We start from the raw sequence: 27064 nt of genomic DNA on the forward strand, positions 1-27064 counted from the left end.
TTCAATAACAAGCATAAATACATTCATTATAACAAATAGAACAGGAACAACTTGTTTAATATAAACACACAGATAATATAACTCAACATACCAATACAGCTCTGAGAGGTTTTTGAAAGAATGAAAGTTTAGCATTGAACACTGAACTGTAATGGATCTCTTAGAGGATAGTACATTCTAGAATATACCATCAAATATGCCAAGGAAAGCTTCCTCCTCTGTGCTGTGAGTAATGAACAAGAAGAAATAGAGTAAAAAGCAATTATACATTAATCAGGCAAAAATAAAATCACCTTAATAAAAGTAGAAAATTCCCAGTCATAGCATTTTAAAACAATCGCTATCAGAGCCCTCATTAAAATGTAATTCTGGATACTTGTTGGTGTACTACACTCCAATCAACTCATCTGGTTGAGTTTTACACGACTTAATTTTTAAAAGAAACTATTCAATTTTTTTTTCCAAAGGCATAGCTTAGTTTTACTATACACATTATTCAGTTTTTACTAAACAGTGACTCCCTGTAATGACAGCGACTGTAATGGCTGCTGCAGAGCCTGATCTTTGTGTATCATGTGACCTGCTCTGTAAGCTTTGTTAATACATCCCCAGCTAATCAAGAGCAGGTTAATCAATAACTCAATAACAAAGACATGCTTCAGTTAACATGCTTCAGCAATGTTATACAACTTATACAATGCAAAGGGCGTTTAGGAACAACTTCAAGTTTTGGACAGCCTTAACTGGAACCACATTGAAGATATGCAAAGAGCTAATTTATGGAGTGCTAGCAACATACAAAGTAGACTAGCAGGAGCGCAGCACTTCAATAATTTACTTCATATAGAAAAACCCTGACAGCAGTAACAGTTTATTGAACATTTCTGCACATTGAGGTCTTTCCATAATTAATTCGTAAAACATGAATTTTACTCTTTTCAAGAAAATCCTGAAGAAAATGTCTGGCCATTGGTTTGTGAGTGTAAACTATGGCACACTTGCAACATGCAGCAGGACAGTGTTGTAAACACACCATCAAGTCCACTTCTGGCTAGCACAGACGAAACAAAATTAATGCTTTGGAGTGTCTTTTTCAAAGTCTGGCCATAAGTGTAAAACTGCTTTTTATATTGATTTTCACTGGTTATTCATTCATAAACACTGTTTATGTTTAGAAACAAATAATAAAGACATGCTTAAGTTTTGTAAAGAAATTGGGATATTTTAGGTCCTATTAAAGTTATTATTCACGTTCATCTCTAAAAAGTTTTGATACTTTAAATCTGGTGCTGTCAAGAAAAAGTGACAGCACAAACTGTAGTATCTGGAACTTTGTTGGTCTGTTAGGTGGGATACAGTCACAATATTAATATCGACCATGTAATATGGATCAAATTAAACAAGTTGATTTTACTGCACTGTTAAAATAACACAGTCTTAATGAATGCTGATGATAACACGTCTTAAAACACTAAGACTTGGGATGACAGATCCTGATTGGGACATCCCTAGATAAACAGTGAGATTAGATTACCTTTTATGAAGAGGCAGGTCGGCACTGGATGTTGGATTCAATGTAGAGAAGAAATTCAACCTTCTGCTAACCTGTCCACCCAGAGTGTGTGCTGGGAATTTTTCAGGTGTTTTTCCATTGAAAACATCACTGAAAACATTTGGTCTCTACACAAAGTGAAAGACAAGAGAACAATAACTGTACAACTCCCACAACCAAGAACAACACACCAACGATAAGAAGCAACATCGGCACTTCGGATCACGTTCAAGTAGCAAGTCAGACAATTTTAAGTAGCAAACAAAAAGAATGGAAGGAAAATGAGCTTCATATGCCCACACCTGTGTATCCCAGTGCAGTGCAATCCTCTTCTGTGATGCGAATGACTGACTGATAGAAGAGGGTCCAACTTTCCCGATTTCAGGATTTGGATGTGAAATCGACCTAAAACCAGCATGGAATTGAAAGATGCTATTAGATGCGTGTGGTTTTATGTTATAAATTCAGCTGTAATAAGAGGCTAGATTGAATCCTTTTTTGGAGTCAAACCTCAGTGAAGTAGTGAAAGTGGTCATACAGGGCTCTGCCTGTGAGCTGCAGATCAGCTCTGGTGCTGTCAAAAAATACGCAATAAGTAAACTTATAGTCATTACAATTATGGAAAGCAGAGTTGTACAGATTACAGTTTTCCGGCCTATCATCGACCTTTTAAAAGCCTGATTTATCATCACAATTTTGGTCTACATTGATTTTTTATTTTCTGAAGAGTTGCTACATATAGAGACAAAATCGCAAAGTTGGTGAAAGGGGGTGACTAGTGTTAATTATGCAAGTGTGAGCCCATCTCTAATCTCCCATAATTGAGAAAATTGGCAAAACTTTATTGGTGCTTCTCTAATGGAGAGATATCCCAAAAGTCTGATTGGTCATAAAATACACAAAAGCCTTTATAAAATACCATAAAATATATTTTTTCAATTAAATTGGACTTAAAGTGTAACTACCTGATATCTTGTTTTGAACATGCTGCTGCATCTGAGGCTGACAGCTGCTTGTACATTGGGGTGGTGATGTTTCGCTGGCATTCAGCAAGTTTTCATCATCAAAATCTCTCCAGTCATCCCATTCATTTCCCAGGTCAAAGGTGACAGTTGGTATCTGAAGAGATGAAGGACTTTTGTAGGGTTTTTTTTGTTCTGGCACTGCAGTGGACCAGCCCGATGAAGCTGAGCTGACTGTGCTGATCTGGTTCGGAGGCGATCTGGAGCCCGAGCCGGATTTCAGGGTCATCCACTTTGAGGAATCTGGACAGAAAAATTGTATAGAAAACAGACAGGAAGTAAAATAAAATATATGTGTCGAGTTCTAGAAAAGTACAGAGTGAGATTTCAACTTGCTACATCACAAGAGAGTTATTTTTTTTCTTACTATGAAGAGAACAAATGTATGGCACTTAACATACATGATACATGATACCACAGAATGTACCACATTAATAAACAAAACTAAATAGTTAAGCAGAACATGGATCGCTGTACTTTGATGATAAGCTGGTGCTGCAGGAGAAGTTTGGGAAGTCTCTGCCATTCCCTCAGGACGGTCTTCTGCATGGAAACGGTAATCTGAAAAAGAAACAATGCGACAGAAGAACAGAAAAAATAAATGTACACTGTCGAAATCAGTTTAGAACGATGGTGAGCCATTGTGGACAGAAAACAAAAGGAGGAGTAAATTTTCGCCTTGTTTACCTCTGTCAAAATCCTCCAGGCAAATTACATCAGGCAGCTCAGCGTAGTGTTCAGCTGTCAGCTCCATGTCTTCATTTTTATACTCATTTCCTGCATGCCTGCACAGAACAAAAGCTTGAAATAACAAAGTTTGCTCACACGATGCTTGTTTTAGCATTTATTTAGCCACAAATTTTCATCAAATAGATAACAGAATAAGCTAGGGATCGTGTCTTAGTGTTGTGAAAAATGAAGTGAGTAAATCTGATTTTCAAAAACAAAACAAGAAATGCAGATCTGCTGGAGCTGCACAGTGTGGAAACATACATTTCAGTCAAAGCAGGAAAAACAAAAGGTGGGACACCAAACCTTTTACCAGAAAGCTGAAAAATATTGTCTATTAGATCAACGACCTAATTTCTTCTTTGAAATATTCAACTTTTTACATGTAAATATCTAAATCGAAAATGGAATATATTGGTGTACCAATTTTTATTTTTATTGTTTGGCCTCTTGTCTACAGGTTCTCCAAGATGTTACAAGCTAGCATTTTAGCTACAAAAACTAGCTAAACAAAATTACCCAGCTCTGATGGATTGTATTTGTGACGAATGAATGAATGAATGAATGAATGAAATGTAAATACCAGGAGCCAGAGGGAAGCGTTTCTCTGGGTTTGTAAGCGAACCTCTTCATGTTGACAGACAGAGGCTCTTCACTCATTTTTATCTGATGATCACAAAACATGAAACATCCACAACATGAAGCGCATATGTGGCAATATTAAACTTACTATTTTACACATAAAGGTGTTTGCACCAACACACATGCAAGGTGAACTTTGAAATGCAGATTTTTTTATTTAGGGATTGTTCTTATTAGAACAAAAATGAACAGAATCAATGAAAAGTCTGCAGAATGTGCCAATTTCTTTTTTTTTTAATGAGTAGATTAATTTGTAACTGCATTGGGCTTTAAACTTTTATCTTGAATGAAGAAGACAACTCTGTATGCCTTTCTATGTTCTTTCCTATGTTTTCGGTTCTGTGTTGTTACAACAGTTGATTACAAGAGTTTTGTATTTTTAGGCCTGGATGAGTCATAAGCCGGTAATAAAATGCTTAACGAAAAATAAATATTGACAGAAAAGCATAACCTTGTAATCTGTCTGGACTTAAAGTGCGAGAGTAGTTCATTTCCAAACTCTGAAAAGTCTTTCAGAAAAACTGCAACAAAGGCCAGTCCAAGTTGTGACGCTATGATTATTATATAGACTAACATTTAAGCAGAGAGGCAGTGCAAAAATCTTCTTGTCTACCTTAAGGCGTTTGACAGGGGTCTGTGCAAGTACATCAGACCTGTTCCTCAGGTCCTCCAAGTAAGAGGAGAAGCTGGATTCATAGTTGACTGACCTTTTCTGTCCCACAGCAACACCTACTTTACCTAAGGAGGAAATACAAAGGGGTCAACACAAAACTGACAAAAGGAAACATGTAAATTACACAGGCTGACACATAAACCAGAAAAAGTTATATGCTTTACTCACAGCAGTCATGAGCACAGAGGTTCTTATTTTTGCAGAAATGATTACACTGTCTTTTACTTGCTGAGTCTGATCACACACACACACAGAAAAAAAAGTCAGCTCTCTGCGTTGATGTAAGGAACAAAAACTATTTTACCTTGTGGCATCAACCAAACATTATTAAACTACTTTCTATTGCCTTGCTTCTTTGCAGATGAGGTTTTTTGAATCTCAGCGCAGTGTGAGCGTTGAGCTCTCTGTCCAACAAGATTATCTGTTTTGCTTTGTGGAATTTCAGTCCCAAGATTTTGAGCTGCAGCAGAGTAGTACACAGGAAACTTCAGCTGGATGTCCAGACCCACTGCAAGGAACCACAAAGTCAAGTTTAATGAGCTCTGAAAATTATACTGTTTTTATGAACATCTACATCTACCAAAAAAAACAAACAAACCTGTAGCTGTAATCATTTCCCAACTCTGAATTTTCACCCACAAAATAAATGTTTTCAAATTACAGACTGCTATGAATTAACTGTGAACAAAGTATATTCCCTGTTCATCTCTGACATGTGACAGAAAAAGACTTTTGAAATGTTTGTTAATATATTTCTAAGCAGAAATGTATCTAAAGATATTTCTGTAGTTTACCATATTCTGAGCTGATAAGGTTGACACTGATCTCATTTCCTTTGGAAGCCTTAGGCACATCTATCTTTTTGGTCCAACTACCAGACTTCAGCAGCAACGAGTCCCTGAAGAAACAGAACATGGAAACATGAAAGCGCCCTTCTTGGACCACCTTAAACTCCAGTTGTGTCTTAGTACAGCAACATTAACCAAGGGGCGCGTTTCTCACTTGAGTTTGTGAAAAATGACAACATGGTTTTCAGAGTTGCCAATGATCAGAGAGACGTAGTGATGGTCTGGAGCTGTTCTCCTGGACAGCAGCTGGGTTTGGTTTTGTAGGGTCACCTTTACCACAATCTCAGCTGTGGCACTGCTGTACCTGGGCAGCTACAAAAAAAAAAACAAGAAGCTTAAAGACAGAAGAGCTGTGATAACAGAGGTTGAAGTCACTAGTGTGGGATGGAAATCTATTCTGAAGTAATCAAAATGGAACAGTTCAGTAAAAACGGAGGGAACAGAAAGTTCTCTATTTACTCAGTTTTGGTTATCCTTGCCTAGAACTAAAAACTGTAGCTCAAAACAACAACAAAAAGTGTCTCAGTAACCAAAAGTCAGAAATGTTTAGTGCTGCATTTGATTCGCCTGCAGGTCAGAGCTTGGAACTGCGAATGAGTTCAGCGTGTTCTAGCTGCAAGTCCAAAACCAGTAAGAATTCCTATTTATGTTGGTGCTAACCGCTACTCAAACACAGGCTGATAATAACATACCACATGTCCAAACTCTTTTCTCAATTATTTTAAATAGCCTATTGTTTTTGATGAAAAAAAGGGAACATTTTGTACATTATTTTTATGATCCTACTCCCACTCAATTTCTTTGGAACAAATATGCAATTATTAATAACTGAACAGTATTTTTATGTCTTAAGTTTGCCGTTACTGTACAGTATGTAATTCTTACTGCTGTTATTAATAATTTTTTTGTGTCAATCTATATGCTACAATTTGCCTGCTGTCACTTTGCTGCTGAGAACCAATAAGGTTCTCCAATAAGGTTCTCAGCATAATTCTATTCTAGAATTCTATTCTATTCTATTCTATTCTAACTTGTTCATAAGAATATCTGCCACTGGTTTAAGTCATAAATCTAAAAATGACTTTTTAGATTTATAAAACAACTTTACAACAACTATCACCACAGTCTATATGTGCAGCGGGAGCAATGTTGGATACTAAACTTGGAGTTGATGTAATTCTACAGCTTTATTTGTCTTTGCTAAAGTGAACTGAGAGAATTTTGACAAAATGTTTATTAATGAAACAGAAAAGAAATTCTGGACAGGAAATGTATCCTTTAAAAAACATAAAAATGATTCAAATGAATACAAAGATGCTTTTCTGATTCTTGTTGCTGTGAGGCTCACCTGTTCCAGGTTAATGTCGTACTTTGGAAGATGAACGACAGATTCTCTGATTTGGCTTCCAAATGGCGGATGTCTGTTAAGAATCTGCATTGGGACAAAAAATTGCTATTAGCAGAAAATGAGGCAAAAGGTTAAAATCAAAACAAGTTTCAAATACAAAGAACTTCAATTATAAGCAGTCACTAAACTAACAGTCATATTCTAATTTAAAAAATGTGAAAGTACATTCAGACGAGGCCTAAAAATAACATCCTAAACGTAGGTACTAAACATACTTTTCATTAAGCTCACATTATTTCATTAAACATGTTTTTTTTGGGGGGGGGTTTATTGGTCTGATGTCTCATTTTAAATGTCTTGTTTATATTAGCTGTCTGTGGTAAAATCATCATAACTAACAGAAAAAAAGGCTACATACTGTGTAGCCTTAACCTACATACTGTGTTTCACTTAGTTATTTAAGTTCCTGAAATAAATTAACTTTTCAATAATATTCAAATTTATTGGATGGGTCTGTATATCGTAGTGCAGTGAAACACACAACAGTGTATGGTTGTCAGAGGTTTCCAGTAAAAACGTTAGAGCGGCTGACCAGCTCCAGCTCTCTGGGGTTGGTTTGCTCTATTTTGCTGAAACTGGTGAGGCCAGCATTCACCATGGCAGTTGACAGAGTCAAACCTGAAGCACAGTGTAAAAACAGAATAACATCAGGTTTAAGTTAATAACGTGCAAATTTAGGCATCAAAAGGTCTTGTATGAAAAGTCTTATAATATATTTTAGTAATGTAGTCCTGAATTTAGCCATTTTATGATGCATAGTGTGACGATGCGCTGACCTATCTTCTCCATCTGTTTGGAAACAAAAGGTGAGTTTTCCCACAGCTTAGCTCTAAAGCACTTAGCTAAGATCAGGGAGTTAAGCGCAGCACAAAACCCAGTCTTAGATTGCTGAGTAAGAAACTCTGACAGGCCTGTTCAAAAGAAAACACAAGGTAAGTCAGAAAAAGAGAAAGAAAAAAAAACTGTTGACTTTTTGCTATTTTTTTTATATAATACTCACATTTACTGATGCGCATCCCAATTCTGAAGATCTTTGCAGTCTCTTGTGTAAGACCAAAGTCTTGAATTGAGATAGAGCTCAACTGAGCCTGAATTAAGCTACAAGAAAACATGGATCAGAACCATCAATGTTCTTGAGACGAACACTTTTATATGATATTCTACCAAAACACACCGACCAGTTCACTTTCATCTCGCTGGTTTTGATCTTTCCCTCAAGTGGAAATCTAAAAAGAATACATCCAACAATCTAACACTGCTGTTACTGTAACTGGTGAGACATACAGTACAGACCAAAAGTTTGGGCACACCTTCTAACTGAATTCAATTAGAAGGTGTGTCCAAACTTTTGGTCTGTACTGTACATCAAGAACATGTTTTGATGTGATACTTTATAATCCTTCAAAGGCGTCTGACCTGATGGTGGCTCTGTTCTTGTCTCTGTTCAGGGTGTTCAGGGGTTTCTTCTCGTTCACTCTCAACTGAACATCCCTGAACTCCTTGCTCTTTGACACCAGGTCAACCTGCGCACAAAATGGCAAAGGCCTTTAAACTGCATCCATTTTTGCATCGCCACCCTTTAGTAAAAGTGTTCTCTCAAAATATTTGCACCAACAAAAGTCTTCTTTTAAGCCAAAGCACACAGAATGTGGATTTTTTTTTTCCTGTAGCACAGAGAGCCTACCAGGTCAGGCAGTGTTTCGGTGCCGGTTACTCTGCTGAACAGCTGCATTGTTTCAAAGGCTACACAGTATCTCGCCATCAACCTGCCAGCTTCTGTTAAAATACAAGAAGATAAAAACATAGACACTCCTTTCAAAGCACTAAGTTACCATGCTATGTTTCTCCACCTGTGGGTTTGATGTTGATATCCTCATCCATAGTGATCAAATCAATGGCCGACAGAGAGTTGAGGTTCTTCAGACACAGTTCTGAAAAAGACAGGATAATCCAACTGGGTAACCATTTGAAGGGGTGTGCATAAGGATGTCATCACACTGTCATAAGTATGACAAAAACACCTATAATGAACATGAAGAAGTCTTCATGAATGTTTATGACAGTTGTCATTAAGTGTCACTCTGTAAATACTGACATTTCCAATGCAAAATTTTGCATTTAAAGTCTCAACTTTACATTAAAAGTGACACTTTTAATGTAAATTACATTATTATTAATTTACATTAAAAGTGTTAATCTGATCCCAGTTTTGCAGTGACACTTTGCATTGTAAGTGTTACTTTTAATAAATTTTAAAAGTAACATTATTTATCAAATAACACTTTATGACAACGGTCATGAATGTTCATAAAGACTACTTCATGTTCAAGTGTTTTGTCATGTTTATGACAGTGTTATGTCAGTCTTATGCACACCCTTCAAATAAAGTGCTACCTCAACTTTTACTTTTGACCAGAACAGGGGTGGGCCCTGCTGGTCCTGGAGGGCCGGTGTCCTGCAATTTTTAGATGTATCTCTACTTCAACACACCTGAGTCAAATAATGAGGTCATTAGCAGGACTCTGGAGAATCTGACTGCACTTGGGAGGCGATTCACCTGTTGGATTCAGGTGTGTTGGACCAGGGAGACATCTAAGAGTTGCAGGACACCGACCCTCAAGGACCAGGAGTGCCCACCCCTGGACTAGAAGAATACTGTTAGAACTTTGCTAATATCTGGTACTATTTTGATAAGTTTGAATGTATTTGCAGGTAATTGATCAGTCAGCGCTCACCTTGCAGTTTTGCTTCAATACCATATCTGTCTAAGTTGGTTGAGAAACCTGAGTAGAAAGTGAGATCATAAAGGAGTAAACGTCATACTTTATTATATTTATTGTATTTATGCTTAACCTCAGATATTTGTATCTGTATCTGTATCGGAAATGAAAAGAGTGGATTGGTGCATCACTAGTTTTAATATGAGAAAAAGGATGTGTATGCAAGGCACTGAGGAAGATAAACACTTGATTTGAATTTATGGGGCTGACCGTAGTGTGACGGGTTCTTAAGGGCTCTGATGTACAGGAAGGTGGAGCGTATCCAGTCTAGAGCCATGTTGACATCACTGATGGTCTGGAGAACAATCTCAGCATTCAGGTGCTCCACCAGGTGACTGTGTAAACTACAGGAGCACAGCGTATTATAATATTATCTGTATTGTGGGTATACTTCTGCAGGAAAAAGGACAGAGAAAAAAAAAAGGGGCGAGTAGTAAAAACTAGCATCTCTTTGTCGAACCTGCTCTCAATGATCTCTATCCCATTCATAAGTTTCATGTATTTCTCTCTGGTGTGAACCTTGGTCATGATCACTGCAGTAGCTGATGTATCAAACTGAGGCGTTGAGAAGCAGTGAGAAAGAAGGTGTGAAATGTCATTGCATTTTAAAACAAAAACAACAACAACAACAACAAACATTGGAGTGAGAACAAAAAAACAGAAAGTGTCCCTCAAGTTTTAACCGTGTTGCTACCTGAGGCCGCCCCGCTCGGCCAATCATCTGCAGGATGTCAGCCTCGCTGTACTCTTCACAGGAGCCGGCAACATACTGCATCGTTGACTTGATGACCACCAGGTGAGCAGGAAGGTTCACCCCCATAGCCAGAGTCCGGGTTGTAACTGGGACGTTACAAACAGCAGGGCACCTTAAATTATTCAGCCTTCTCTGCCAATTAGGTTTATGGGCAAAATTCTAACTGGTCCATGTGTTTGCAATAAATAAATTACATAATAACAGCTTAAGCAGGTAAGTAAAACTATTTAAACTATTAAAATAAACTATTTAATCATGGATTTGATCCAAATTCAACAGTAAATCTTGTTACTACTGTAATCTCAAAATCATTCAAACCCCTAAATAATATTCTTCATAAGCCTGGAAACACACCTGATCCCTCAATGCGTTGAGATTGTTTGTGAGCTCTATATTATTACTAAGCAAAGACATACCTGGAGTGTTGCTTTGATTTGAGAAATTCTTTAATCCCCGTGACAACCATTCGGGGACACCTGCTCCAACACAGCACCGCATATTTACCCAAAGCTCCACCTTGAAGTTTTAGTCCCCAGCTGAGCTCTCGCCCCACAGAGCAGCCCTCCCTCCGGACTCCCCCACTCAGCTCCTCCAGACTAGTGGCAGCAGCAAGTAGCAAACACTGAGTAGTAATGTGCATCTGCTGACCTCATTATAGGAACTACTTCTCAGCCCAATATTTCCAAAACTGTTGTAAATGGCATCATGGAGAAGCAATGTTGTGATGACATGCTGATGGGCGTAGTGTCGGAAAGAGTAGGAGCTTCTTAAAGAGACAGAAGTCAATTTTAAGGCGTCAGACGCAATTAAAACGCAAATTTAGCTGTGGGGGTTGTACAATTTTAAGCGTACCTGTAAAATTTACCCACAAATTGTAGTTTTCTCATCACTTTGAAGAAGAATGATGGAAGAAAAGTAAATTAAACTCCTATGAAGATAATCTGTGTGGTTTGATACAACTGTTTTAACTATTATTATATTATAAAAAAAGAAATTTGGGTCATTTCATGGCATAGTTATCTTCCAAAACATACACTGTGACTATTTTTCTGAGTCATGATAATAATAAAATGCTTTTCCATAGACCTTGTATTTGCTCTTACATAGGACAGGCAGGTCTCCCAGGGTGAAGGACTCTTCTACCTGCTTCCTGTCAGACAAGTCAACGCCTGCATGGTGGTAACCAACTCCTAACATCATCAGATCTGGGCCAAAAGATGAACACAAAACGTTTTATGTAAACATGTGTGGGTTCTGTCAGATGATCCAGACTTTAACAGGTTTATGTCTCACTTCTGAGTTATTAAAAAAATTGCTAATTTAACCAAATAGTTGATAGTTATTAAGCAACACAGTTTTAGAGAAGTTCACTCCGGTAATTAAACAGGCCATCAAGCAATACAACTACACTGCAATATTATCACTTTTATGCATCGGCATATAATAGTTTCCCAAATGTTTGGTTTAACATGTAGCAAGGTGCATTACCTCTCAGTTTTGAATCCAGAATAGAGTTTGCATATTTCATCAACCTGCAAAGTCAATAAGATCTCATAAGCACAGCAGAGAAACCTGCAATAATCTACAACATATTGTTACTAAATGATTCGCACACATAGAGACATCAGAATGGTGCACCTTTGCTTGTGTTCAAAGCTCATTATGAATCGAGCATCCTTGGCCAGAACTGCAGCCGACTGCTGAGCTCCTTTCCTTGTTGAGCAAAACTACAAAAAGCAAAAGATGCAAAATGAAAGGAACAGTAAACAGAAAAAGGGGGAAAGTAATCCTGTAAACTAAAAAAAAACATTGCTACCTTCTATAAAGTCATGTAAATAACTACGACTCCGCATCACAGACCAGGTGTTTTTAATTTACACAATTGTTAATAAGGCTAGATCAATCATATTTTTCCAAGATCTGTATAAACATGAGAACTGAATTTAAAAATATGTAAAACAAACCTGACGAATACAAAATCCAAACATTTTTGCTGTTTTTGTAGCTTATTATAACAAATTTTAATTTATTTTTTCTTCTCTATCCTAACAATTTCTAAATAATTTCCTTTGATTTTTTTTGTTAATTTTTGTATTAAAAAATTACAAGATATTTTTTATTTAAAAATATATCTTTTATATGTATATGTATACATAAAATGGTATATCATGATAAATAACCAGTGTTTTCTCACTAATCTACAAGTTGTGTTTCCACAGTTGCTCATCCACAATAGTTAGCTGTTCTACCTCTTTCTTTATATTCTGTTAAGTTTGGTAATTTTCTCATAAAACCAGTGGGTTTTACATTTGCCCTTCTGTTTGTAACCTCTGCAAACCACTTTACTTACACCTGTCTGTATGAATACTGTTAACTAGTAAAGCTTGATTGATAAAGAATAACATTGCCACTCAAGGATCACATGAAAACACAAAAAGCATTAACTAAGTGTCACCTGCTCCACTTACCACTAGCGTAGGCTTCTGGTCTGAGTACGTCTGTATGATGTTGGTCATCTTGTAGTTGAGCGACAAATCAAACTTGAACTCTGTTTGTGTCCCACTGCAGGGGAATCCCAGGACCACCTTCCGAAGCTTTACTGGACGGTGGCTCTCATCCATACTCAGATAGGAGGCCGGCTCGTTCCCATTGGACAGCCAGTCAGCTATCTAATAACCCAAGCAGTTCTGAAGTCAGTCGCAGATTACTAACCCTTCCAAGACAGATCTCTAACTGAGCGAGTTTCTTCGTGACACCTACGTCACATATGTTGGGGATTGTGGCCGACACAGCCACCAATCTCATTGTGACGCCTGCCTCTGGGTTCTGAGATGTCCTGTATGAATTCACTGCCTTCATTCTGCTCACCACCACTTCCAACGTGGCACCACGGGTTGCATCCTTCACCACATGAACCTGGAAATAAATGTTTTTTATGCTAGTTAAAACCAGAACCCTGTCTGGGATTTAACAGGAAGTTGACCGAATCTGTTTTTATTGCATATATTTTATTGATAATAGATGCAGTTAAAGATTTCTGAAACATGCAATGCTTTCAGAAAGTATTCAAACTCTTTCCATTATTTTATTATGCCTTGGTCAGAGATTAGACCCAAATGAACATCTCTGGAAAGGTCTACAAAAACAGGCTGCCTATCAACGCAACCAATCCAATTTTACTGAGTTGAGATGCAGTGTCTTATAATAGTGACATTGATGATCCACCAACTAGCAGATTAAAAAGGCACTATTCATTTTTACAAGTGATGCACATTGTGAAATAAGTGATATTACACACTGACCTCGTCAATAAGGAAGAGTCTAACAAGCTGCAGCAAAGAATTATCCTTCCATTTCCTTGTCATGCTGTCCCACTTCTCCTAATAACCAAACACAGCAATGATTTAACTACTGAGGGAAACAACGATGGTTTTACACATCAGAGGTTTTCTTTTGGTGCTCTCGTTTGAGCTGCATCACACACAGGCGTGGTCAGGATGATGTGGGAGTCATGAATCTCGAACAAGTCATCGATCTCCGTGTCACCGGTCAGTTCCTTGCAGGTCAGCCCCAGAGGACCAAACTTCTTGGTCCAACTGTCATAACACTGGCTGCAGAGCGCTTTGATGGGAGCCACTGGGGAGAAAGAACGCAAAATCTGCCCACAAGAAGCAAATCTATCATTTTATTTCTATATGTGTTTTGCATTTTAACACAAATCCCAAAGGAAAACATAATTTTGATGCATTATTTTAGCAAATGGTTGGGGTTTTATTATTATTATTATTATTATTATTATTATTATTATTATTATTATTATTATTATTATTATTATTATTATTATTATTATTATTATTACTTAGAAACTGTGGAGTACTAATTACTTTTACAAATTTAGGGCATTCTTAGAAAGTCCAGAGAATACTTGCTTATATTTTTCTAGCAATATAGTTATTTAGAAACCCAGAACAGAGATTAGAAAAAAACTTAGAATCCAAGAAAACTACCTTAGCAACTACTTTTTAAACTCCTATTCAAACCCAGAAAAAGAATTAGGCCTTTGTGATACTTACTTATACTTATCTAGCAACCCTGAATAGAAGTATCTAGTTTATATACTTTGGATCAACATTATTATTTTTTTTCTTCTTTTGCTCTTTCTTCTGGTTTGTCATTTTGTTTGTATTTCCGTTAAGTCATGTAAAGCACTTTGAATTTCCCTGTTGCTGAAAGTGTGCTATATAAATAAAAATAAAATTACTTTACCTTACCTTGTGTGCGTATTAAAACTGAACAGGTCAGGCATTTCTTGGTCGATGCCTTTTTTAAAAATTATTATTTACATCTGACCTGCTGATTCTGATTTTGAACAATTCTGTTTTTTAAGGACTAAGCACAACAGAAAATGAAGAATTACGATTGTTCTAAATCAAATCTTAAAGCATACTAACTTGTCTTGACTGTCACTAAACTTTGAAAAAGCCCATCAAAGTTCATGCTGTTGCTTGGTTCGTTTATAGACTAAAAATTGTGCGACTTTGTTGGCCTAGCCTATTTCCTGGATAGGAAAATAAACTCCAGGTTTTCAGTATTTGATGTGCCCCATATATTTTTAACCAATCAGATCCAACCATAGAGAAAATTGGCCTATTTATTGGTCTCACTATACACAGCTTTGACATCTCTCCATGGTTCCTGAGTCTCCATTAAAAGGCGAATGATGGCGAGCTCAAACAGAACCGTTTTCCCTGATCCAGTGGGAGCGCAGGCTACAAAGTTCTTGTTTGTGTAAAGAACCTGCAAGCACAGCAAAACTTATGACAATATTATGTTATTTATCTTATTTAGCTATATGTTTGTATGGTTTCTTTTAACACTCACATCATCCAGAGCTTTGGATTGGACGTAATTGAAAAAGGGGAACTCGCTAAAGATGGATCTGAATTTCACTGCTGCATTGCACGTTTCAGGAAATCACTCCGCTTGTTTCCAGTGTAATTCAGAGGTGGACAAGTAATTTCCAAAAGTCATTTTGTACATGAAACCAACAGGAAAGGATACGGATTTCTGACACGGGGCGTAAAACTTCAGAGCCAGAAGATCCTAAGATGGAAGCAAACCAAAGACGATGTTTGCTTACAGCCACATTATTTGCACAGCAAAACACAAAATTTTACCAAGTGTTTCTGGCTTAGAACGCTTGAAAAAAAAAGAAACTTCAAAGTAACTCTTCAGCAAGTTGTAAAAGCTTGATTCAAGTAAATGATTATGTAATGTTGATCAAAAAGTAGATTTTATCAGTTATAACAAGACATTTTCCCCCATGTTATAAGTGGATTTTTTTTGCCAGTGGAACTACTTTTTCTTTCATCAATATTAAGGAATTATATACTTAAAACATGTTCATATACCTTGTTTAAAAGTTACTTCTAAATAAGTTTTGCCTCATTTAAAGTGTACCAAAATATCTGCACTATAAACTTCAAGATTTTGTGTTTTTGAAGTGCAGATTTTAATATGATATATGAAAAAAACTAAATGCAAATATTCTTTTAAGAATCAGTGAGTTCAGGAGCTCCATAGTATTACCGACGATAGCTTCAAATGGTTACCACGTAGTGACCAGTTGGCTTCATTACAGTGAAGCAGTCAATGAAAGGAGCTCACATTACAACGCCTCATCTTACCAGACACACTACGGCAGCTTCTGCTACAGTCAGTAATGGGAATACTTATCATTACGAGTGTTATTTGATAAACAGTGAGTGGGTCAGTGTTGAGCAGAACCTTGTACGTGCAGCGGCTGAGGCGTCATGGGTGGAACGAAGGCTCTCTTTACGCCCTTGTCCGGCGTTTCTGCATGTTGCGCCTGCTGCAGGGGTCGCATGCTCGTCGCAGAGAACGGGGGAGCCGCTTTACCGACAGCAGCCTGTGGTAGTTGGAGAGCAGGAGGCACTGTCGCCATGGCAACCGGGCTGAGAAAAGTTTGAGGTCTGGATGTTTTCTCGCCGCCACCGCCACCGTTCCCGCTGCGAGACTGGAGGTCTATGTTGGTAGACAAATCGCCTGCGCCGCTCAGCGCAGGACTCCTGAACAAGCTGTTGAGTGTGGAAGGAGAGAAAGAGAATCTGAAGCAACAGCAGGGAGGTAGAGGGAGAAGGACGACTGCTGCTGAGCCGTAACAGAGAGGGGAAAGCATTCAGGCGTCTGGCTTCCAAGACAAGTATGGAGGACGGCTAAACATCATCTTTGCAAAATTCTGAGAATATTTACAGCACACCTACTTTATGGAATCAGCAATATATGTCATCATGCAAATGCCACAGACCCATGTTCCACATGGGTCTGTGGCAATAAATCAATCAATCGCATAATAAATTAAAACAAGCTCGATAATTTTCATTTGCATGATTTATTGTTTTTCTCTCTCTTTCTACATAAAACTGGAGGACAAAAGTCTTCAGTCTGGTGCTTTGGTCTCAATAAGTCCCTTCTCGGAGGACAATTTTGTTTACAGAAACGTCATAATTCATGTTATTTGTTGTTTCTGTTTTGTTTAATTATTTTTGATATTTAAAATGTCTCTCAGTTCTAGTGTTACATGCTCATTAGAAATGAAAGCTTATTGATATTTGAGAATGTGTTCTTGCACTATGATGCCATTACCATTGTATTAGACACTTGAAAAATATCTCAGAACAGCAATATAATCGTTTAACCGGAAAGCTTCTTGAACAATTTATCATCAAGCCAAATTTGTTATTGTGACAGGCTTAACTTCACATACATATAGAGAAAAACAAATCCTTGTGGATCTGAATAAAACAAGCATATGGAAGAAATCAGAGCTTTTAAGACATTTCAATTTACAACATGGAATTTTTATCCTGTCTGATTATTGGTGATTTTTTTCAAATTTAAAATTATTTTAATTCCCAAGCAAACATTTCAGTCTATTGAGACTAAATATTTATATCATAGAAACATAGGTTTCGCTTGTGAAAGTGCAAAGGTATTCATACATTTTGAACTTGAATACATTTTGGAACATTATGACCACAAGACAAATTGATTTTGTTGGATAGATCAACATAAATTACTACAAAAAAAAAAAATAAAATCTAAAAAGCATGGTGTGCATTTGTATTTAGCTTCCCTTAGGCAACACATTGTAGAACCAGAGTATTCATGATACTGCTGTATCATGAATGATTTATTCCCAAGCCCCTCCAGAGCCTGATGATATCCTGAGGAGGTAATTTAGTCATGAGTCAGCTGTGTTGGAGCAGCGACACATCTGCAAGACACTGGCTCCTGAAGACTGAAGCTGCATTATACAGCACATATCTATTTGTACACCGTGACTCAGGGAAATTTCCATCATTTCTCAAATCATTTCTCCAATAATTGGAGAAAATTTAGAAAAACTGATACGTTGCTGATACAGATCTGCATATCAGATCTGTATATCACATCTGATATACAGATGTGAGAGGAATTAATAAATGATTCTACTATGAGGCTAACAGCAACATCAAAAGAGGAAGGAAAGAAATTGTGTGGGCACACACTGTGTGGACTACTATCAGGCAGTTTCTCTCGCTTAATCCAATATCTTAATTAACCTCAAACATGAAGTAAAAGTGTGGTTTTAGTTCCCTTATAGGGAACATATGTGCACAATTATTAGGCGACTATTACTGTGCAGAATTATAATGCTACTAGATGAAAAACACACATTTTCCCATCTCATGTCATTTAAGTCAAAATTACAAACAACTCAAAATGTATCTTATCACACAGAATTAAATCACCCACCATGATTAAATCCATCAAACTTTGATGTTTATCCATCAATGCTTGGAGCTAGAAAGTATCCCTAAAAACGATCATAGGGTCAAAATGCTCACTTGTCTTGTAACTGCACACATAATTACTAGTGTAGACGCCAACTAAATAAACCTGAATCCTGAATTATAATCTAAAGGTACTTCTACAAAAATATTCATCTTGTGCAGCTGGATTTTTGCATGTTTTTCTTTCTTTATATAGGTCTCATTACATTTGTGAAATGTTTTTGAACGATTTGTCATTGTGTATCACTTTCACATTTAAACAGGACATTTTAACAGGGATATGTGCAGATCTATCATCTAAAAATCCTAGTGAACTGAATGAAAGCTTGTGACTGTAACAGTGCATAATGAGAATAGACCTTAAAACTTTAGCAAGGCACCGTAATTAGAGACAGTAATCCTGTTAGGCAAGGCATGCCTGAATAATGGTCTGTATCTCCCTGCTGGGAAGACCAACTCTGTTGACCTGCTGTGTATGGACACCGGCCATGTGTACTTAAACATTTCAATCACATTGCAGTCACATACAAGAATTCATGTGTGATTATTTCAGAAAACAATGGCTGTGGCTTTTTTAGTCCAGTTTATTTAATGAAATTCTGATAAGTGAGTGGCACTTGCCTTCTTCTTAAAGGTAGACCAGGCAAGCATCTGCTGACAGCCGCATGACAAGAGTCCAGCCGGGTTTCATCTCCACCTCTGCCACTCAGAAAACTACCCTTAGGGTAATCCTTTAACCCGTCATTACCAGAGCAACCATTATTTCCCCTGAGGTTGCTGACGCAATCACCTTGAGTCTCCTCAAATCTTCTCTCTTCATCATTAAAACTGTAGAAACTGTTGATTTTTGACGAAGAGGCATTGATTCCTTTAAAAGGAGGCTGGAACATCTTGGGTTTCTGTGTGAAACCTGAAAATACATAAGTAATAATTGAAAAATGCATGAGCTTTTAACATTATGGCTTTCAGCAGTGCTTTTCTGACATAAGAAATTTGGACAGAACTTTGATGATTGAGTGGATATAAACCAGGGCCTGAAATTCTGTGATTCTTATTGAAAATCCGACAGTATTAATGCGGGAAATCCCAGCAAAATATACAGCAATAACTTGGACATTTGTGTAGGAGACATGAACTAAAACTTAAAAAAAAACACTTCCGCTTCCCGCCAGTCGCGCTCTCCATTCCTTTCTTTAAAGGGCGGATTAAGGCGATTCTGGCATTTTCTGTCATGTTTTATAAACCACACCCGATTATTTATATAGACGTTAAAAACCCGCTTCAATTACAGTACTGTAATCAAAAAACCGCTCCGTTATAGGTAAATTGAACGGGATGCGGCGGCGCTCACCTTGTGAATGCGAAGGCGGATGTGACGTTGGCGCGAGAAGGACCGCCAGTTTCGTTGATACAAAACCAAGCAACTTTCCAGCAGACAGCTGCAAACATTGTTACCGCTAAATATTTGCGGCTATGCCTTCGCGCTGCATCGCGGCGTTTTGCTCCAACACTCGTGAGGATGGTGTGAGCTTATTCAGGTTCCCGAAGGAGCCTGAGCTACTTTCGAAGTGGGTGAAGGAGGTCAGACGTACCCGTGAGCACTGGAAGCCCACCCCTACGTCTGTTCTGTGCTCGGAACATTTTGAGTTGCACTGTTTTGATTTTGTTCCCGTATTAAAGGAGTCGCTTGGGTACTCGGTTCAACACAAGCGCGTGCTGCTGCCAACAGCTGTACCTACAGTGTTCCCCAGTGGCACAGCTGGAGCCACACCGAGCAGCGGTCAGCATGGCCAGGGAGCGAGTGCCATGGCTGGTCCGGCGAGCACGACCACATCCCGCTGGGTATCCCAACCCGCCCTTCGGTCTTGCATAGTCAAGCTAAAGAGGACGCAGGTCAGATCCGAGATCATGTGTATTTAAGTAATGTAGACATGAATATTATTTATTAAATCTTACAATCATACCAGAACTAGGATGGTAAAAAATATTGACGTTAATCACATTTCCCATTTGCCTTGTCTAGAATATCACTTCGTTCTATGTATTTAATGAAATAACTGCTGATTTATAGTCGTTAGCTGTGTGTATACACACACACGCGGCTAGACAAGGGGTTGCCTGTGGATTAAAAATATCAACACCTTCCTAAAATAATGGCCTAAGTCAATTTTTGCCAAAAGTTATTTTTTTTTTCTAAATCATCTTTTGGCAAAAAAAAATGACTTGGGCCATTATTTTAGGAAGATGACGGTATTTAATCTTATATTGTCCATAGATAACTCGCAATTACTGGCAAATTAATTATGGATTTCATTTTCAAATGCTTTTAACGTACCATAACAATTTTTTTTGTTTATATTCTTATAAGCGGTACACACATACAGTTCTTTTGTATTAAAATTTTGACTGGTTTCTGACATTGTTGTTATAGCCAATAACCGATATTTACCAATATATACATTTCACAACCCTTACGACATCTTGAAAAAAGAGACCACTCCACTAACTTCACCACTGCTTTTTTGCTTCATTTAAACATCCCACTATGTTTAACTGCTTCACCACTATCACTGTCACATGACCAAACAAATGCCACATGACCAATCACCTCCTCTCTGCCTCCAGAAAAGAAGGCAAGATTAAAATAATATATTGTTACTATCAATATAGTAAATAACCTAGTATTATTTACTGGACCGATACCAATAAAAAATATTTAAACATGACTAGTATCGGCTGATGTTACTGCGGATCCCCACAAATGTATGTTCATTACAATTGCAACAAAGCCAATCGTGAGTATTAGTCATGATTTGACCAATTTGTCATGTCAAATTATGACCTTCATGACGTTAAAAACGTTAATGACAATACAATCATCAATGTTTTCAGCTGCTTCCATCATGGGTGTAGACTGGTCAGACAACCGCAAATTGTTCATCACAATATGGCTGTGGGATTTTTCAGCCGCTGACCTAGCTGGTGCCGCTGCACTTTTTTAAATGAAGGATATTTGCATGATGTCGAGCATGGCTGACTCATAACCTGCACAAAATCACTGACTTTATCATGTCCTGTTAGGGATCTACAAAATGGCTGAAGAACGTATCACGACTTAAGATTTTAATATCAGTCGATATTGATAGTTATATTACGTATGTAAATATCTCAAATACTGCCAAACTGGTGGCATCATCTTTATTTTTAAGCAGTTATGAGGCATGGTGGCCAAACCTGAAACTGCCTCTGCACAAGTTACTTAACACTTACTCTTAGGTAACCAAAGAAAGAGTGAGTTTTTTGCTGCTGCCAACCTTGCTCAGCTGGCATGGGGAGGTTGAGCGGCTAAAGTCTTTCCTCTGTCTACATCACCCAGAATGCTGTGCGGTTCCGGATCTGAGTTCAGTGATATTGATATTGATCATGTGTTATCATTATATATTGTTATTCCCAAGCCCTATATTGTTGCAAAATTGCATGAAGTCCACAATCTTGTTATTAGCACTTTAAATACGAGCTACTTCTGCTGTCCCAGCATCTCTCTTACTAGCAAAACAAACAGCTCTTGGATTTAATGCTTTTAACTTTTAGGTAATCAAAACATATGTTAAAACTAAATGTAACTTTGTATCAGGTGAACTGGTGCCCTCTGCCGAAAAACACCACAAGAAGAAATGGCGATGGAAGTGTCAATAATGCCATACCTCTTGACAACTGAAACATCAAATTTAGCTCAGCTGCAGAACTTTCAAATCTATTAGCATGATCAATGAATAGCAAAACCTTTAGGGCTTCTACAAGTCAGATATAAAGCAGTTTATTACAGTAAGCAGAGAAGAATGTCGCTTAATTTAAAACATTACATACTGTATAAGGCAGAGAGAGATTCAGCCTCCTGTTGCATGTCCTGAGTGGCCGGGATATGTGCAAGAGGTGGAGGTGCATCTAACTGCCACTGACTGCCTTCCAGATGCAATGGTTTTCTGTCAAAATAAGGTACAGGGGAAAAAAAAGAAAACAGGATAATTTCACGCAGAATGTGGACAATAAAACTAATTGTGCAGTGGATCTCTAAATACTTACACCTTATGTACAGTGGGCTTCTCGAAAAACAGACTGTCCAAGGACAGCGTGCAGTCATCTGCATCAAACATCACTCAAGGTAATGCAGACTGTCTTTTAAATGTGAACCACAGCGAGTTATTCAGTCAGCCTGCATACTGGTGACAGAGGTTTGGCTATAAAAAAAAATAGGAACAGCAAAAGTTTCCATGCCACAGACTGACAAATATTTCTCTTGTCCTTAAACGTAGACCAAGGTCCTTTTTATGGTGCAATTAGAAGCTCATAAATAGATACATTTTAAAGCATTAAACAATAAGTTACCATTATTTTATGGTAAAATAATATAAAACTTAAAAGATCCAATACATTTCTGAATAGTTTAATATGAAATAAATAATATGAAGTAATAAAACTTATAAAGAAAATAAGCCTGCTTCGTTGTGACAACAGGCAATGTTTTTTATTCAATCAATTAATAATCATTTCATTTATATACATTTAAGCCCAAAATTATTATACCTCTAACAGAGGTATTGTTTGACTTCAATCAAGAAGGATAGTAAATAAAGAGACTCCTTAAAAGACATTAAAACTATTTAAAAATTATTATGAAGGTTAAAAATATATGTTTTATTTATATATTATTTAAAAAATGGAGTGTCAAAAGTTATACCTATCATTAGAGGAAAATCTATATTAGTGTAACAGCCAACAAAACCGTCTTATAATTACTGTCCTTCCTCCTTGCATGTTTCCACTTTAATTTTATGCTTAGATTTAGCATTAAATTATGAGCTATTAATGCACTTCATGTAATTCAACAAGCAACAATAAAATCCAGTTTAAGTCACAAAAGTCATGTTAATATTTAATCTAAAAAGCTCAAATTGATATTCTTGAAATCCTAATTTAAACATTCATATATTCATATAATTAGTATTATAAATGTAAATATGTATTAGCGGAATCGATGTATACCAAAGATTTAAAATTAAATGGTTTAACATTGCTAAAAAAAAGTTATATCATTCAGTAGAATCAGCACTCAAATTATTAGTAGAATTTCACTTGAGCATATGCTTAAACATAAATTCACTTTTTTGTCAAAACTTTAATAATTATTGTGCTATTCTTAAAGCAAAAGTGTAATAACTTTTGCTTCTTTTTTTTCTTTTTTTACATAGTAGCAATTAAATAATCTTTTATTCAAAATGTTTTGATTGTAAAGGAATTCACTTTTTAGCATCTTGTGGTTTGCTGTCAGGATGAATCTGCTTGGAAGCCTAGACCTTGGCATGTTTTCAGTTATTTTTTAAAAAGTTTAGACATTTAGAAGTTTAGACATTTAGATATTTTTTATATAGCGGGATGATTGACTTCAAATTTTTTAAGACCAGATTCAAAAACTACTACAGTTGTCTTTGTGGAGGCCTCAGGTAGCTCTTTGGATTGTAGCACTCTTACTTTACAGAGAGAAGCACAAAACTAAATGCCTGAGGGGTAAACTAAGAACACTTTCTCAAACGTGCTAAGTAACCATAACCATGTTGTCACCATGTACACATTGCATACAGACTGTGTGAGCTTTTTGCTATTTTAAGTTGTGATAACTGCTAGCTTGTTCTAATTTATGTCATATTTTTAAAGGATTTTAAAAACAATTGTCTTTGGCTTGGCTATATTGTATACAATTACTAGCAATTGTATACAAGCATTGCTAAAACTGATATTAAATAGATCCAGTATGTTAAAAATAACACTAAATACTAAATACTTTTTTGTGCTACTTTTTATGAGGTATCCTAATTTTTTCATGTCTTTTATGCTCTGTGACCAGATAACCTACAGTTAGCAAAGCAAGCTAACTCAATTTTAACAATATATTTCTCTGCTTTATACTTCAAAACACTGAAGCGGCATGTTTTGTTAAGAACTATGTAATAATGTTTGTGTGAGCAATTTAGTGACACACAAAAAATAATTTTTACCACAACTATCACTATTTTCTTTGCCAGGTGGCCATATTGGATTTGTGTGTAATTGTTAAACCTTACATTTTCAGGCCCCTTCTATTTACTTTTCTAAAATAAAAAATAATATCCTTTAACTTCTGATTAAAATTAAAACATGTCCTTCAATCAATCAAGTAATGTAAATAGAAAACTACATGTTTTTATTTTGTTTTTTGACATAAAACAAAATGAAAAAGCCATGTTGAACAGTTTTAATGTTTACAAAGATGACGGAAAGGCAAGCTTAGCATTGCCATGGCCGTATTTGTTGTACTGTTTGAGAACGACTGTACAAGAGTGTTTTTATACGGTTTTTAGCTCCAATTTATATTTTAATAAGTATTACATTTACTATTTAATAAAAATATTAGCAGTTCAGAAGCTGTCAAAGTGCGTCACACGGCATTGCTAGTTTAAGTTAGCTAATGTCCGGTAACAGCCTACCATGACGCTATAATGTTGGTTTACCTACAGTGAATAACGACATAATTAATTCTAAATAATCTTTGTATACATACCTGTAACAATAAACATATACGTCCATATTTATTCCAACATTGTTAGGTACGTCTGGAGCATAAGCCTTGACCCTCTCTATCAGTATTACTCTACAGCAGCTGAAGGTTGAACTCGTATAACGCAGTAGCTATTCCATTTGCATGTTTTTGTTTTAGACAGGTCTTATGTTCAGATGTTACTACAGCGCTACACGTGAGAAATGTGAAACAGGTCGGTCTGTGGGGTGCTTTTTAACAGAGTGTGTAAACGCGTCTTTCTTAGGAAAGAACGCTAGACAGAGGACTGGGCAGGAAAATTGCCGGTCACAAAAACAACAAAGGCCAAAGAAAAGACAACCTTGGGCAGATGGTGGTAACATATCAACTCTCCTGTTGGAAGATGATTCCCGTCTTTGCCTTATTGGCAGCTGTGAACAGGGAAATGTCTGAGTCGCAAATGTCCAACCCAGACAGAAAAGGAATGTTTAATATATCTAATAGAATCAAACGATGTTTAACCGCCATCACCTAAAAAAAAATCTGCCACCCAAAAGAGATGGTCATTAACTCAGGTTTTTATGCCTCCTATCTGGACTGAACCATTACAATGTCTTTCGGGGGAGCATGGCGCCGCCGCGTCACAATACGTGACGAAATGATCCACGACACTAACTCTAAGGAATTTGTCGGCTTTGGCGTTCTTATAAAGTAGTCCCACCATCTGACTCGGTTAATCGAGCACTTAGTGTTTCTGTAGTCGCAGATCTGAGTGGATGAGTGGATACCCTTACAAAAGAAATGATCCGGCCCACACCAGACCACCACGGAAAATGGCGACTGTGAAATAGATGGAAGACGAAAGTAAGAAATCATTAAATGCAGCGTTTTGGTAGTCTTCAGCTGTCATCCAAGCCGCTCAGAGGTAATGCTTGTTTGTTTATTATCGTGTTATTAATGTTTCATTAGCAACCATCGAGGGGATGATTGTCATTAGCCACAGTTTAGCCTGAGGAATAGGTTTTGGTGTGGAACAGCCTTAATGGAATGGTCTGCAGCTCCTGCAAGCAGCATCCAACAACACAGCGTGACACAACTGTCAAAGAAATGCACTTATACCGCAACTAAACAGAGCTGTTAAAGCTCCGATTGATTCTGGAAGTAGATACATTTAGTCATACATGGCAGCTATCGTTGGTAGCATGATACTGAACTCCTGTACTGAAAGTTTCAACTCTGCAAAATCCACCACCGCCTCATCAAAAGCCCTTTGCCATGTCCATCGGTTTGAACATTCAGTACTGCCGTGTAAATGTGACAAACACCTTCATCTGCCAAAATCCTACTCAGTTGGTATGACACTTTTATTGCCCTTCATATGCTAGAGCTCTCACTCCCTCGACCTTGTAGTTTCATAAACAGCCACAATTAACCATTGAACTCAATTATGATTTGCGTTTAGCTTTATACGCTATCAATGGTTATTAGACTAACTCATCTTATAGCTGACTTGCATATAACAGATTTGATCAAATAACATTATTTAGCATCATGAAAAACGTACCTAAAAAAAAAAATCAAGATCTGTAACTTGTTTTTTTGTCTGAAAGCAAATGTTTACTAAAACAAAGAAATGCAGAAAACATACATAAAGCTTAAAAGCTAATATATATATATGTATAGTTAAGTAAGTTAATTAAAATTGTGAACTCATAACAATTAGGTCCTGGTTTATTATTGCAGTTAGCATTAGGGATGCACCGATTGTAGTTTTTAAACCGGTCGCTGATTCTGATTTTGGCCGATACCAATTTTTTTTGTCTGAAGCTAAACAGCACGAAAGTCGCAGAGTTGGTAAGATTGGATATTGTTAACTGTAAATGTGCCGATATGAGCTGGTGGGCTTTCTCACAGCAGAGCAGAAGAGGACAGTGGATGAGTTTTACACCTTTGCAGAGGTAGATAAGATTGGTGGATGAGATAGTCTTCATATGTAACGATTGCCAATCACTGATATCTCAAAATTAAGGAAATCAGCGCCGGTGAATTTTGAATGAATTTTACCACTACACAAAACCACTGGAGCTAACTCTAGTGGGAGCTTTGATAATAGCATCTTCTTGACTAAAGAGTAATAAGAAATCATGCAGTTTTTATCCTGGTTGGCCCTGACTCAAAAATTCAATCTTTATCCAAAATTGGGAAGTACATAACTGTTGGCTGTGTGGG

The 27064-nt window shown here is 37.1% G+C and overlaps 2 protein-coding genes across 6 annotated transcripts in view; one reads left to right on the forward strand and one right to left on the reverse strand.

The window, feature by feature from the left end:
- hfm1 (helicase for meiosis 1) lies at positions 1-25032 on the reverse strand. Of its 4 annotated transcripts, none has more exons than XM_044133056.1 (40): positions 24860-25032; positions 22348-22484; positions 22132-22247; positions 18886-19174; positions 16196-16506; positions 15470-15511; positions 15290-15360; positions 15073-15205; positions 13893-14044; positions 13711-13788; positions 13169-13324; positions 12877-13077; positions 12047-12135; positions 11897-11940; positions 11512-11613; positions 10349-10494; positions 10115-10209; positions 9865-9998; positions 9610-9657; positions 8725-8805; positions 8559-8650; positions 8291-8397; positions 8053-8100; positions 7875-7972; positions 7651-7785; positions 7407-7492; positions 6815-6898; positions 5621-5778; positions 5413-5516; positions 4959-5126; positions 4787-4852; positions 4559-4683; positions 3887-3969; positions 3262-3359; positions 3052-3135; positions 2518-2817; positions 2063-2126; positions 1855-1957; positions 1535-1680; positions 1-223 (listed from the first exon to the last, which is right to left on the reverse strand). In XM_044133056.1, the coding sequence occupies exons 2-40, from the start codon at positions 22416-22418 to the stop codon at positions 178-180; spliced, it is 4554 nt and encodes a 1517-aa protein (XP_043988991.1). In that variant the 5' UTR covers positions 22419-22484; positions 24860-25032; the 3' UTR covers positions 1-177. The 4 variants fall into 4 exon arrangements, with proteins under 4 accessions (XP_043988991.1, XP_043988993.1, XP_043988990.1 ...); XM_044133058.1 differs by having other exon boundaries at positions 1-218; positions 22348-22502; XM_044133055.1 differs by having other exon boundaries at positions 22348-22502.
- znf644a (zinc finger protein 644a) overlaps positions 19715-27064 on the forward strand; it is a 21947-nt gene continuing 14597 nt past the window's right edge. Inside the window, exon 1 of one of the 2 annotated variants that reach the window (XM_044133059.1) lies at positions 19715-20157. In XM_044133059.1, the coding sequence (XP_043988994.1) occupies positions 19738-20157 (420 nt within the window). In that variant the 5' untranslated portion in view covers positions 19715-19737. Of the gene's footprint in view, positions 20158-25467; positions 25761-27064 lie in introns of those variants that run through there. The other variant, XM_044133060.1, reaches the window with a different exon arrangement.

This window comes from Gambusia affinis, linkage group LG12 (genome assembly GCF_019740435.1).
Source record: "Gambusia affinis linkage group LG12, SWU_Gaff_1.0, whole genome shotgun sequence".
Classification (NCBI taxonomy): domain Eukaryota; kingdom Metazoa; phylum Chordata; class Actinopteri; order Cyprinodontiformes; family Poeciliidae; genus Gambusia; species Gambusia affinis.

Bases quoted from the DNA above. Each gene is read 5' to 3' on its own strand.
- hfm1 (XM_044133056.1), bottom strand. From the start codon at position 22,418: ATGTTTGATGCAGATGACTGCACGCTGTCCTTGGACAGTCTGTTTTTC. The intron at 22,248-22,347 runs GTAAGTATTTAG...TTATTTTGACAG, and splicing joins AAGCCCACTGTACATAAGGT to AAAACCATTGCATCTGGAAG. The intron at 1,958-2,062 runs GTTTGACTCCAA...TGCTGGTTTTAG, and splicing joins ACTTTCACTACTTCACTGAG to GTCGATTTCACATCCAAATC.